This window comes from Tinamus guttatus, unplaced genomic scaffold (genome assembly GCF_059628265.1).
Source record: "Tinamus guttatus ecotype Peru unplaced genomic scaffold, ASM5962826v1 Tinamus_guttatus_pri_ptg000150l, whole genome shotgun sequence".
Lineage (NCBI taxonomy): Eukaryota > Metazoa > Chordata > Aves > Tinamiformes > Tinamidae > Tinamus > Tinamus guttatus.
The window spans coordinates 13438086-13452829 of NW_028288684.1; the positions used below are offsets into that span (position 1 = coordinate 13438086).

At 42.4% G+C, this 14744-nt stretch overlaps 1 protein-coding gene across 1 annotated transcript; it reads right to left on the reverse strand.

The window, feature by feature from the left end:
• Window positions 1-5647: 5647 nt before the first annotated feature.
• On the reverse strand, window positions 5648-12536 carry BIRC2 (baculoviral IAP repeat containing 2). Its single transcript, XM_010218905.2, has 8 exons — window positions 11054-12536; window positions 10843-10942; window positions 9580-9658; window positions 8821-8869; window positions 7604-7846; window positions 6592-6846; window positions 6418-6459; window positions 5648-5880 (listed from the first exon to the last, which is right to left on the reverse strand). Exons 1-8 carry the CDS (start codon window positions 12207-12209, stop codon window positions 5687-5689), a joined length of 2118 nt encoding a protein of 705 aa, XP_010217207.2. The 5' UTR covers window positions 12210-12536; the 3' UTR covers window positions 5648-5686.
• Window positions 12537-14744: the final 2208 nt, after the last annotated feature.

The window sequence follows — 14744 nt, forward strand, 5'->3', positions numbered from 1 at the left end:
CCAACCTATCAATCAATCACAGCTGTTGTAACTTATGCTAAGAGTTCCTGTTACAGAGACAATCACAGTCTGTAGAGCTCTCTGTTGGGTCTGATCTTGCTGAGAATCTCTTAAGCATTCCTGTTTTTTTTTTTTTTTTTTTTTTTTTTGCATTGGCTTTGTTAAGAGCAGGAGAAATAGTACTTTTTTTTTTTCTCCAGCATTTGTAATCAAATTTAAAGTGCACACTATGTCATTAAAGATACACAAGCTTGTGTGAGATACCAATTCAGTAATGTTATGGATAATGTAATCAAAATTTTAAATAGGCTCAATTACAAAAAACAAGCAAACAAACAAACTAAACCAGGCTTTACAGAATGTGAGTGATAACTGGTGCTTCCCCTCCGGGTCGCTGCCGCCGAGCGCCGCAGAGCAGCCCCGGGCGCGCGGGGGCACAGCCTGGGCCGCAGGGCAGTAAGTCACCTCCGGCACCGCTTACTCTTTTGTCCTGTTTTGTTAAGCAACAGTTTATTCTTCTCAAGACTTGCACTTTCACGAACCTTTAGAATTGCTGTGTGGTTTTTGCCTGTTTTTGTATAATCAAACCCATCAGAGGCGCAGCAACTTCCAGCAACCCCTGGTTCAGCTGCGCGCCCGGCTTATCCAGCAGCACCAAGAGCTCTCACACAGCTGGGCCTGCATGACTACTTTGTTTGGTGATTTCTTTTTACAGGTATGGGGACGGGGGGGATGAGTTGAAGCAGATAGATACTGTATTTTTTTTCTTTGGTTTTGTTCTTTTGGAGAAAACTGCTGTTTTTAATTTGAACAGTTTGGAAATAATTGTTCCATAGAACTGTAGCTCCTTACTTTCTCTGTAGAAATTAGAGTATTAAGTAAGTGCAACTGATTAGAGTTGCTGGGAATGTCTCACCCCTTTTGTACAGATAAATAAAATGATGTTTTTGCAGTTATGATATCATTTGTCTGTTTTTGATTCCCTAAAACATCTCTGAAACATATTTGGCATTTATAGTATATCCCTTTATGCCATTGTGACAGTTTTTGCCTAGTGCTAGTAAGTTGAAATACTTACTTTCTAATTTCACCACTACATTAAAGTGAAACTGTTAAGGCCTCAGAGGCCTCAGTACAAGACTGACCTCCTTGAGGGTAGCTGGGGCAGAGCACAGAGACATCTTCCTCCTAACCTTGCATTTGCATTCTGAAAATAAATGAAGACCCAGTTTGAAAAATAGGAGCAAGAGTGCGCTGGTGCAATGCAATAAAAACCTGGGGTGCAGATTTAGACCTTGGACATGAACATTGCCCTACAGCTGGGGACTTGAACTGACGTGCACTCTGCCCAAGCCCAGGAATTGGCTCCATTAAACTGCATTCAGAAAGCCTGGTGATTGTAGTTATGTTCCTCATGAAAGCAACTGAAATATTGTCACTTCTCTTCTGTGAAGAGAGAGTATTTGAAAGAATCTGCAGCAAGAAGCTAGAGCCTTTTAGACAAAAATCAGGAACAAAACACAGGACAGAGGCTCTTGTCTCATTGCCTGAAATCTAGCAGCATCCCAGGCAACTGGGATATAAACCATCTTATAATCTCAGTACTTCCTTATGGAAGGTTTTCCACCTTTATCTCATGGGTGATCAATAATCTAATTTCCATCATAAGTTTGTGCAACGTAATCTAACATAACATAAAAGGGCTCTGCCCTTTCTGGCCCTATTTATACTAGAGTCAGAGTCCTCCAGCTGTTTCTTCACGATCTAAATGAATTCCTCCTTTGCTGAGGGAGGCTCTGCCGTTCCCTGCTTTGCCTTAGTGCCGTTCTCCAGGGAGAATCACACTTTGTTCCAGCCCTCCAGCAGCGCTGCCCGTGCAGGGCGGCTCAGGCGTTTGGCTGCAGGAGGAGCCCTCTGGGGCCCGGCAGCCTTTGGGGGACAGGGGCAGCTCTTCAGCAGTTCACAGCATCCCTCCGGGCACTGAAAATCCTCAAAGCTCCAGCTCCTGTGCTGCATATTAAAAGTGATCTCATTTTTACTATTTCACTTCTGAATTATTAACAAGGTTGTATTCTTAATCTCTAAAAGCCTGCCCCATCTCTTTTGAAACCTACTTTCATAACTTCCTTTTTTCTTTGCTCAGAGATTGTCAAAACCCTTGTAGATTTATGCTCTTTTTTTGTGCAGGCATAACATTCTTATTTGCTTTATTGAATAATAAAATAAAAATAATAGAAAAGCAACAAAAATGACATTTTGCTATAGTGCAAATATTGCCAAAAACAGAATAGGAAAAAAATGTCAGCAAAATTTTGCACAGATAATTATCTAGGTAAGAACTGGGCTGTGGTAATGACACAGCAGAGGCCAAGGGCAGGGTTAAGCAGTGCCCTGTTGACACTGCTCAGCCACAGAGCCTGGGCCTCCATCAGCCTCGCTGGGGGCTTTTGACCAGCAGGGTACTCTTACCAAAGACTGGTCAAGATGTCAGAGTCAGTAACTCTGAAAATTAAAAGAACAAAAGGGAGGATAAGCTCAGGCTGCTTGAAACAACCTCTTCTGGGAGAAGACCAAGAGGGAATCCAAGTTCTCCCTCCACCTCTCCAGGTGTTTGCCTAGTCATTCCCTACCACCTTGCAAGGGCAGGGCAGCTTAGAGTGCAGCTGCATCTATGCAGCTCTAGGATGAAAGGTGCTTCTGAAGTGTTGTGACATAACTCAGCTTCACACAGTTAAACTGCTTTGAGCTCAGGGTGGCACCCAAAGCCAAGGTCAGGGCAGGAGCTGCTACCTGGGAGAGCAGGAAGCAGAACAGGATGAGCTGGGGAGGGGGCCAGAGGATAAGGGGCTATTTCTGCTCACACACCTTTAATTGACTTCAAAGATTTTAAACCACCTTCAACTGATACCAGGAGAGTAAAATCATGTTCAGAAGTGATCAAATCCTCTGTAATCATGTACAGAACAAGTTGAGTTCAGTACCACATTTAATTGTACACTAATTGCATAAAGATATTATTAATTCAGTTTGTCTTCTGGGCATTTCTTCCCCAGCATTTCTAAAGAAAGTCACCCAGTGAAAAGGCCTCTGCTATGTTGTTCCTTACTGCACACACAAGTTCATGTTCTGTACTTGGAAGGGCTGTTGAGAAGAACTTGCGTTTTATGAAAATAGTACAGCAGAATCCACTCTTGTGGAGCTTTCTTCACAGAAATACAGAATATCCCAGGCTTACTCGGAAGGGCCTCAAACCAGCAGCAAGTCAGAGAAAGATGCACTGGGGCTCCAGTACTAGCTGTGATCACTTTTGATGTTGTGGAAGGGTAGTGTGGAAACTAAGGAATCAGGGTCTGAGCGCACAGCCCACTGGAGTTACTGAACTAGTAACATTTTTGCTTATTACCACCAAGCAGAAAAGTGTTTTTTGCCTGTTTTTTGTAGTTACATTTATGGGTTTCCTAGGTGTTTCACACATGGCCATACCTTTCCCCAAACAAAAGCAGTGCTGCATTATGATTGTCAGTCTAATCATTTGTGGGCACTAGCATTGAAGGCTGCCTTCAGCCAGAAGAGAAAAGCCTCTTGGTCAATGCTCATAAACAAACTGAGAACTATAAGCATTCAATTAAAATAAAAACAGGAAAAGGCAAAAAAATTGTCAAGGAACTTTTCAGCGATTGTATCACAAAAAAACACCCCCCCGCCTCACACACCCCCACACAGAGCTGCTGCAGGTGGAGCTGTTGCATCTTGCAGCATCTCAGACCACTATCGGAAGCCACGGCTTCTCGGAGCTAGGTTCTTTGCACCATCTTTCTAGTAAAGGATTTGCCAATTGCTACAGCAGAAACTATCACCTACCGTCCTGCAGCAGAGATGGGTGTGGGATGGAGATGACCGAGGTGCTTCCGGACAAGCCACCCAACAGCCCCGCACAGCCCCGCGCTGCGGCTGAGCAGCGGAGCCGCGGGAAGCCGGGGCTGTTCATCACCGTCTCCTGGAACACTCCCCTAAAACAGGTCACCAAAAGTTTAATGGAAAATAAACTGTTCCCCTTGTTCCTCTATCAGCACTGCCAAAATACACTTCTCTAACACACTTTCCAAAGCTTTTACTCAGATTTTGAAGGCATTGATCATGTTTGTATTTCATTCCATGTTCAGCTAGTTCACAAAAGTAACAGTCACTTGAGCTTCCTCAGGCCTTACAAGTCCCATGAGAAAGATTTAAAAGTAAAATCCCGATTCATTCCCCTTCACCAAGACAATAAAGCAAAACTACTTCAAAGCCATCATCTCCAGGATTTTTAAAGGTATTCTAGCTCAGAAGGAACTGCACAAAAACACAGGGCAGAGCCATCTGAATGCATTTCCCCCCCCTCCTTGGCACAATCCCCCTCACTAAATTTAGTGATTTGTTACTATTCAAGGAAGCATTCAAAAACTTAACCAAACAGCATCTCAGTCACATGCTTAACTCGAGAATAGTCTGGCCCACTTGGCTGGCTTTAGTCTGATTCGACTCTACAGCTGAAATTATGTAAGAAATAAAACATGCTGTTAATTCCAAAGAGTCTAAACACCAAATGCAGGGGAACTACCCCCAAATCCCCTCGGCAGACCCAGGGATATGAAAGCAAGGGTAAAGTCAGCCACTAAAAGTCACCAGATGACCAGCTTGCAAAACCAGCCAAGGCTCCAAAGGGGGCTGGAAGATGCATGTAGCTTGTGAAATCACTGTAAAGTTTCTAAATAATGCAGAAAATAAGTTTTATACATTTTAATTTTTAGCAGTTTTACTGCTGTAAAGCTGCCCTCTGCCTTGTCTCTAAGGAAAACCATTGCTGAGCCAGGATTTCTGTTCTATAAAATAAGGAGAGAGTTCCCAGCATTGTTACTCTTGCTCCTTTTTTATTCTAAGAATCTGAGGTCCCTGCTTTGCTCAAGGGAATTACCAAGCACTAAGAAGTCCACTTCTCTGTTCGAAATTAATAGAACACTGACACAGAAATAAAACTGTTATTCTTTTCCTAACAAAGTTAAGTGTCTTACGTCAGCAAAAGAGCATTTTCTAGTTCCACAGCCTACAGAGAAAAGCAACAATGGGTACAACTGAAAACAAACAAGCATCATTTGGAAGTAAAAATATTTTAATTCAGTCTCCATATAAACTATTATTAATATACATTACACAAAACTCTAAACACAGCAGAATTAAGTAAATATCTTGCTGCTCCCAAGTGGGTTAACCTGTCTTTCCTCACCCAACCCCCCAGGAGAGCCACCACCAGCCAGGAGCTGCAGGTTACTGTCACTAAGTGCCATGTCAGCTGCATTGCCTCCCCTCTGTGTCAGGAGACAGGTGCCAAGCTCCATTTCAGCAGCTTGAACAGAAAACACTTCACTCAAGCTGGGCTAAGGCCACCCTTGGGGAACTGCTTTGCCTATTCAGGGAAGAAACTAGTTAAGACTTCACGTCACTATTGAGTCAGTTCCATACACAGAAACCCTCTTTGGGTGTAGGGAATTCATAAGGACAATATAGCTTACTGGTATAAAACTGTGCTAAGTAGCTGATAAATCATTTTCAGTACCACGATTTTCTGTTAAGACACTGGTGGTTTAAGCTTGAGTATTTGAACACTGGCAGGAGCAAAGGTTGCTCCACAAGTGCCAGCCTCCCTTTGTCACGAAAGGAACGTACGCACTGTGCCCTTGATCGTCCCTCTGCAGATAGGGCATTTCCTGAGGGAAGGGGCACATTCTTTGCACACCACTAGGTGACCACATGGAATAAAAACAATGGAAACTTCTTTATCCATGCAAACTTTACATGTTCTTTCCTCTTGTAACCTCCTTAATTGTTCTTCCATAGGTAAACCTGGAAAAAAGTGATTTAACATTTTAGAAGCTTGAATACATATGTATTTTTATGAGAAAATATTCTAATAAAGTTCTATTCCATGACACACCTTACTTAGCAGTAATCAGTAATAGATGGCAGTGAAAATAAGTCCTTTTCCAGAGTTAGATAAGTGGTATAACAAACAACAACCCTACTTTCTAATACAATGAAGCACCTCAAGGACTGGACACCAGCTATAGTTCCTGAGACTAAGGTTTATATTTCAATATATACTGTACTTCTCTTGTTTGGATATTAGAAGCAAGGTACAGGAACTAGTGGGAGTGTATAGGGAGGCTTAGACACTACAAGTGTGAGGAAAGACTGGAACAGAGTGTATTTGAAACTTAATGTGTTAATAGACTGCAGCAAACTCAAACCCATGACCCATCTTACTAAGGCAAAAGTTAAGGATGGGGTAAAACTTAAAACTCATTTCTTAACCTAAGGGTTTTTTGCCTTTTTAATAGCAACTATTGCTCCCCAACACCCTTTAAGTGGAATTTAAGATACCTGAAACATCTTCTGTGGGAACATATTTCACACTCTTCTCCACTAAAAGAGAAAAACACATTTAATTATTTGGCTAATCTATACTTCAACAGAACCCTTCCCCCCCTCCATAGATACACTGCTCTGACAATGCAGATAAGAGTATGTCAGCTTATCAAATCTAGAGAGGCATACCAAATAAATCTCTGTACAGTACAGGGTCAGAGTCTCGTAGGCAGTTTCTGAATATGCTGGCAGCTGCATTTCCTTTCACCAAGACTGTATCTATCAACTCTCTTGCTTGCAACGGCGTCTGCGTCTTCTGCTTAATAACCTCGTGCTCAGGCTCCGTGATCACTTTAGCTGTGAGCAAACTACCAAGGATGGGGAGCACACAGGTCAGGCGCTGGAATAAAGCCATTCGGTGCTTCCGGATTAAGGACAGATCATCTGAAACACAAAGCAGATTAGATGCTCGTTAGGAAGACAGTACTTCAAACTGCATTTCTACTAATAATTGACACTTGCTTCTCAAACCTTTCATTTACTACATATCATTAATAAAAACTTCAGTTTCATTGGAATTTACATGCAAGTATGAGCTTAAAATCACATGTCAGTTTAGAAGCTGAAGGCCTCTCACCAGTGAAAGCCCCTTCACCTCTCAATCATCAAAAAGAAAACCCATCTCATGACTGTTTAATGACCAAGCTCATCTTCATTTTAATGACAGAAGTCATTTAATTCAACTTATAAACAAGAAGTTTTGTTCTCACTTCAGTCTCAATTTTGCTTTTTAAGCATCAAAACAAAACCACTTACAGTCTTAAAATAGACAATGATAAAGATGCATCAAATAATGATATAAATAGTTAATCTATGTGGTTATGAGTTGGACAGAGAGAAGGCGACCTCCTCTCACAACATGCTAAGTAAGGTCAATTTATCTTTGACAAACCATAATATCAAATGCACACAAGCAAAAAAAAGGTTTTGTTCCAGTGGAGCAAGTGGCATGAGTCTGAGCACTTGGCACCTGTATGCACCATCCTCCTCTAAACAAACTGCCACACTGATCCAGATCTATGCAGATCCTCCAACAATGCTAGCAGCAAGTAAAACTAAATCACTTTGAGTAACAACTGAAAAAAGGTCAAAAGTAGAAGCATACAAGTCGCTTCTAGTTTTATTCATGCCATGTGTGTACCTGATGCCACTTCTTCAGACTGCCTCTCTTTCTCCTCTTCCCTCTTCTCATCTTCAGCAGTGAAGAGATCAGACACAAGATCATTAACAGTCTTGTAGTTCTCTCCAGTGGCCAAGATTTTACTTTGCACTGTTTGCTTGATTAGCCTCCTACTAAATCCCATCTCCAAAACAGCTTTAACCACAGGCGTGTTCATCATAATTGCATCTTCCGAACGATTTTCTCCAGGTTCAAAATGAATAACTAATCAAAGAAAAGCAAAATGAAGTTAAAAACAAACAAAAACCACCACACATACACACCACAAATCAGATATATTCCACATTATTCTCACACACTTGTCACTGTGCAAGTTCAGTAGTTAAAAAGACTTTTCCAGTCATTAGTTTTAAATGGAAGCCAGCTACTTGGATTCAATTGAGTTGAACCTCTGATAAGTCTTGATCAGTGCTAAGCCTTCACTAAAAGCTAGAAAAAGGACAGAGTTCAGTTGTGTCATTGCTTAAAAAACACACACCTTCAGAAAACATCTAACTTCAGCCTCAAAAAAATCTCTTTTGATAGCTGCCAACTCAAAATGAAGAGCTTGCTGTGCAAATAGAATGTTTCTATCCCAGCTCTGGATCAATATTTTCCATTCAATTTATTAAGCACCAGGCACATGAGACTGATTTGCCACTCCACATCATGTTACTATATATATATTTATATACACACACGTATGTAACTAGGATAGCTGTAACCTACTCGCTCTTTTGGCAAGGCTCAGCTCCCACTCTCCAAAGAGAGCACAACAACTTCACATCAAGAGCTTGTCATACCCTTTGCCTGAGCAGGACAGCTCAGAATATTTACTAGACTTTGCACCTAAACTAGAGCTGTCACCCCTGGGGAGGAGCACTCCAGAGTCTGATACCTCAGGTCATTCAGCAAATTCCAGCTGGACTTGTGTTCATGGTTGGGTTAGGCAAAACAAAACAAGCAGCAGATACAAGCTTTCAAAGCCAAAAACATCACTGAGACCATATTATAAAAATAAACTCTAATAAGCTTCCAGAAAACTTGTCCATGTAATGCTAAAGCTATGTAAGCATTAGAGAACAACGCTGCTGTTTCCAAGAAACTCAGATGTTAATTTTGAATAGCCAAGTATTAAGGGTGCAGAGTGCTGAGCAAGTTTGAAAAATGTGCCTTTCAAGTTGCATTAATATACATACTTGGGGGATCAACGTTTTCATCTACAGATGTATCAGAGGTCGACAACAGCTGTGAACATAATGCAACTGCATTAGTATCAAAGTATCCCTTTCCCCTCCATATACACTTCTAGCCTTTCTATACCTTCTTTTCTCACAAAGAATGCTGAGCTTTATCTGATAGTATCTGCTAATTATTTTGCACTTAATTACACAAGTCTAACAACTTGTGTTATATATACACCCATAACAGTCAGTGGAAGAGATGCTTTTTCTGGAAGGCAAATTTATCCATCAACCTCTTACCAGAAGAGCAATGGTTAAAAATAGAGGGCGGGGGGGTGTGGAGAGACAGAAGGGGGAGGGATGACAGGAGCTGACTTCTAAAATAGAAATTACTGGTATTACTCATGGGAACTTACATAAATCAGAACTTCCCCCTCCTGTTAAGGAGAAGGGAAGTCTCTCATTGCCCCACAACAAGTAGTACAAGGTTTGTCTGTAAATGACAGAGTGCTGTAACCCTTATATTACAATAATACTATACTATCCACTATCAATTCTCATGAAACACTGCGACTAATCCTGAACACTAAGTTAGACTCCAACTCCACTATGCTTAGCTCAGATAAATGTAATTTTCCTAAAAATAGCATCTATCCAGAAACCTAATACTAAAATATTGACAATTGGGTAGAGTGCACCCTACTCCACAAAACAACACATCCATCTTACGGAACTGTTTGATTTTTTTTCCCCAGTTTGAAAAGTAAAGTTTACCTGTTCAAGAAGATGGGGGAAGCGGGCCTGAATTTCACTTACAAACTCTCTTCCTTTCACATGAAGCAGATATTCACACCTGAAACATTAACAAGGGTTCTAATTACAATTTCCACTTCCAGGAATCATCAATAAGGAAACACCTCAAAACAACATAACAATTTAAATACATGTTTATCTTCATTTACTGAAACAGAAGAGTTCTCTGCACTGGAAGCTTCAGGTGGCCTGGTTCTGAGCAATGCCCCAGTAAAGCTCTTGGCTGATGTTCAGCAGCCAACAGCTTTAGATATAAAAAAGGCTGGGCAGAGAAAGGCATCAGTGGCCATTTCTGCTGCCTCTTCTACTTGAAATGGCCTAGCAATGAAAACAACCACTTTAGCTTCACTACACACTATAGTGATAAATTGACTGCTTCACTTGCACATCTCACCTTTTATCTCCTACACAAGTCACTCAAGAGAATGCACAATATGTCACCAAAACATTATCTGCTTAATTAATGCAGAGTTCTCTTAAGTATGTTTACTAACAGGAGCAATACAGCAGGGAACAGAGGTGGGTTTTAGGTCTATATAAATGACTTAATGACAGAACCTGCTAAGTTATTTAAAGACTGTTAAAGACCTATACTTTTAAGAATTACTATTAGCTTTCTTGAAACTAAACGCAACTATTTCTGACCTTAACGTAGGTGGAAATTCCCAGAGACAGACAGCAATTACTTATGCAACTGCCATTTAATTATGGGGAAGTGTATTCAAAGTTATGCCTGACTTTTTCCAATAGCAACCCCATAAACAGAAGCTCCTCCTTCACAAGCCCTTCCACACCCAGAGGATAAACCCTATCTGCCAAATGACAATTCCAGGAGCGTTCAGCCTGGGTACAGAAGGAGACCAGGGAAGTTCAAAGTTTGTTCTGCTTCATTCTTAGCAGCTTGTGCTCCCCTCAACCCCTCTTCTTGTTGCTTCTCTTATTCAGGTATCAGCAATGCAACATCGCTTGTTAGCAAAAACCTGGGGATGCACATAGACTTTCCATTAAAGTGGAATGCATTAAATATCATGCTCAAATGTTTTAACTGAGGCCACATAAACACTTCAGTAATTTGAGACAGAAGTTAATGAAATACATCCAAACAAACATAACATGATAAAGTTAGAAAAGAGAAGCAGAACAAGAGCTGTACAGTTCACATCAAAATTAAAGTTTTGTTTGGGCAGTGAGACTAAGAAGTATGATAAGGTTTTTGCAAGTTACCTTGGAAACCACTTTGCATGCTCAATCCATGGATTATCTCCAGATTCCCAGCACCTTAACCCACCATCACAGCAAAAACACTTGACATCATCATTGCGTCCTTTTATGAGAGGAAAAAAGTGAAATATCTAGCAAACATTCACAGAAGTCATTTAAAAATACATATATTGACAAAACAGTATGAATTATATCAGAGGTCAGTTTTTCTTACCTACGTAGTAAAAGCCAGCATCTGCAAGCTGCTTAGGCTGAACTGGAATTCTGCTGGGCCAGTTTATGAATGTTTTAACACGTGCTTCATGGGTTTGCATGCTCACATTGGAAACATTGAAGGTTAGCTGATCTCGAGAAAGATTTTCCACAAAGGGGCAGCTAGGAAAGTGTCTCCGATGCTCTGACAAGGCATTATCTTTTGGTTCCCAATTACTCAGTTGACCACCACAGGTAAAACAAGCAACTTTGTCTGCCGTTCCCAGGTAATAAAATCCAGCCTTTGCCAGATCAGTTGGTGAGAGAAATGTCAGGGGCCATGAGTGAAAAGTGCGTAGTCTGACATCTTCTGTGCTCATGGAAGGGTTGTGAAGCTTCGGTCTCAAACATGACAGGTCTTCAACAGCCCTAGTAGTTATGGGGTCTTGAGGAAAACTAGAAAACGAACCACTGAAATAGCCAACTTGCTCCAAGCTTGGAGAAAAGTTGAGGGAATGTAGAGGGGGTGAGAAACTGCTTGTGACCAGAGGTGAAAATGCAGAACGAGAGGACAGTCCGAGGTTGTTCACTGAGAGCACATTCTGAATAAAGTTGCAGCTGGCACCAGAGAGCCTGTGTCTTTCCAGAGCGTTGTCTCCTGGCTGCCAGTTGGCCAAGACTACGCCACAAGAGAAGCATTTAACTGCATCTTTCACACCAGTGTAATAAAAGCCAGCCCGGGCAAGGCTCCGTTCTGACACTGGCACATTAACAGGGAAAGTGGAAAACGTGGACATTCGGTAGAGCTCACAGGATAAGTCGTACTTGAGTTCATCACACAGGGTGCTGTGCTTCATCATGTAAGCCAAGAAAGGGCTATCTTCCATTATGTTCATAATGGATTCTTTGGGGAAGAATGGGACGAGTCTTCCTCTGGGAGGTAGTTGTGTGCATTCCGAAAGGTCATTCTGAATAACCCCTGCCTGTAAAAAAGCAACAACCTGAAGGTATTTTGATGTGCAGCTCTGATTGCACATGTGCACAGAATTAGTTGCATTAACAGCTTTCAAACACTTACTGTTTGAAATTTGCACTGATTTCAGTGCAAAAGCCACTTCCAATTTTTCCAGGAAGTACAGAAAGCACATCCAAAAAGGCCTTTTTGATGAATTATCCATCAAATGCTTTACTTGCACTGTCCATCTGTGAGAATAGTGTCAATAAGCCAGGCTGGTAGAGGTGGGGTCCAGAATGAAAAACCTCAAACAGGTTTATCAAAATCCTTCCTCAATAAAGAAACTAAAACAAGGGGGGACCAAATTGACAATTTTGACTAGAACACAATAATTTAAAAACTATCTTACTCTAGAGATCTGATAAATATGCAGCTCATACCTGTAAAGACTTTAGTTCATAAATCTCATTAGAAGTTTGAAAATAAATGCTTCTCAAGCTCAAACAGCATTAAGAAAAATCCCCTGAACAACATCTGATAGAGTTGCTAGTATTAGGGTGCCAAGAAATCTCGACTTCTGCATATTATTACATGCAGAATCAACAATAAAAAAATCTGCTTATACTCAACCCTGCATACATCAAGAATTCAGCTATAGAATAAATAAATCCTGTAAACCATCACTGACAAGGATGGGCTATCTTAAGCAAGAGGCCAAGAATAACCCCATGCTCTTTTCTACAGCATTCTCAGCAGACTGAGCTGATCATTTTAGTTTTACCCTGGTGTCTCAATTACAAGTATAGAGTTATCATATTTAACAGAAACAAATAGACTTGCATTGGGACATTTTAATGTTCTGTATCGATTAATTAATTTTTTAATGTATGCCATGTTTATAGAGTGAACAGAATTCTCAGATAAAATGACTTTTAATGTTTTAGTTTCTTTATCTGTGCACAAAACTACCTCCCAGAGTTCAGACTGAAGTCCCTTCTGAGGGGCCTACACCTCCATATCTGCTATTGGCTGTTCACAAAGAAAAATTTTAAGTATCTATAGTTTCAATCATTTAATTCCTCTGGGCAGAACACAACCTGTAAGGGAGAAAGAAAAAAAATGTTTCAAAATACACATCAGAAGCATATATAACCACTGTACTAAAATGCTGAAATTAAAACACTAAACTTGCAATTTCTTTTTCCATCAGCTAGAAAGTTTCACGGAGCAAGCTTTACATACCTCCTTATGCACTGGAATTACCCATTTCACTTACACCAATTGCAAGACGCAAGCTGAAGTGTTTGACGTATGAATCAGGCTGCCTGTTCTCAAGCTGCATTGCACTAATTAAAGGTAAGATCTTGTATTGATAAAGTCACAACCCTTTTGATTGGATCTTTGCTGTGGGACTGTCTGCAAGCTTAAAGCAATTTAAGCTTACTTGAATTAAAGCACCAGTGGAACTCTGGCCTTGTTCAAAGTTCATAAATATATGGGGGTGGTTTTTTTTAAGCAGTAGATTTTGTACAGTCTGCTTCTATAAAGTTCTAGAAGAACTCAAAACAGGTTTATGTCTCATAACCCAAGAAATAAAGTCACCTCTAGAGAACAGTAGAGCATCTCCTACTTATTTCAACAACTCTCAGCAGATCTGCACTTAATACAGTCATATTGCTACTACTTTTCCAAGCCACAGATTAAAAACTCCTATATATTACAATCTAAACTAAAGACTAAACCAGTTATAACACAGCTGTTAGGGTAGGGGTGCCATCTTATCTGACTGAACTAATCCAAGAACTGAAGCCAAGCAAAAACAAATACATAAAAATAAACTTCATTTCTTGGAAGTGCATTTCTTTGAAATGCTAGAAACATCACAGCAAAGAGCAATCCCGAGAAACCCAAAACAAGTAGAATAGCTTCAGTCTGACATTTGGAGATTGCCTTAATGCCCTAAGGCTGGCAAGGCTGCGAATCTTAATACTAACCCTACTACGACGCTTAGCACCCTTGATACCCACAGAGGCATCCAGTCCTTCTGCCCAGGGAGGAAATAAACCTGGCGCGATCCAGCGCCCCCGAGCCGCTCTTCAGCCGCGGAAAGCGGCGCTCACTCCAGAGAGCTGCGCTCTCAGCCTGCAGAACGGCCGCCGACCAGCCCCGGCCCTGCTGGGCCGCCGAGCAGCGGAACCCCCCTCGCCAGGACCCGGCTCCCCGCCGCGCCCGCTCTCCGCCCGCCCGGGGTCCCGGGGCCCCGCACACTCACGCTCTGCGCCCGCAGCCGCCTCCCGGCGCCGCACGCCCCGCCGGGCTATATAGGGCGGCGCGCGGGGCTCCGCGGGGCCCGGCGGGCGCCGCCCCCGGCACCGCCACCCGCGGCCTCCCCGGCCGCCACCGGCGCATGCGCGCAGCGCGCGGGGGCGGAGCCGGCAGCCACCGCCCCTGCCCCGCCCCGCCTGACGTCAGCGGCCGGCGGCGTCGCGCGCTGCCGGGTGGCGGCCGTTAACGGTCGTTAACGGTCGTTGCCGGCCCCTCCCCCCCGCGATGGGGGAAGCGGGCAGGCTCGGGGGGGCCGCCCGAGGGTCCTTTCCCTTTGCTTTTCAGTCAGCTGTGGGATCTCCAGCGAGCGGCTTTTGACGTGGGGTGGGGTTTTTCTTTTGTGTTTGGCCTCGCTGCCCTCTTGCTCATCTGGGAACGTTAGGTGCTTTCCTGCAGTCGGGGGAAACCCGCGCGGGCTTCCCCGCGCCCTTGT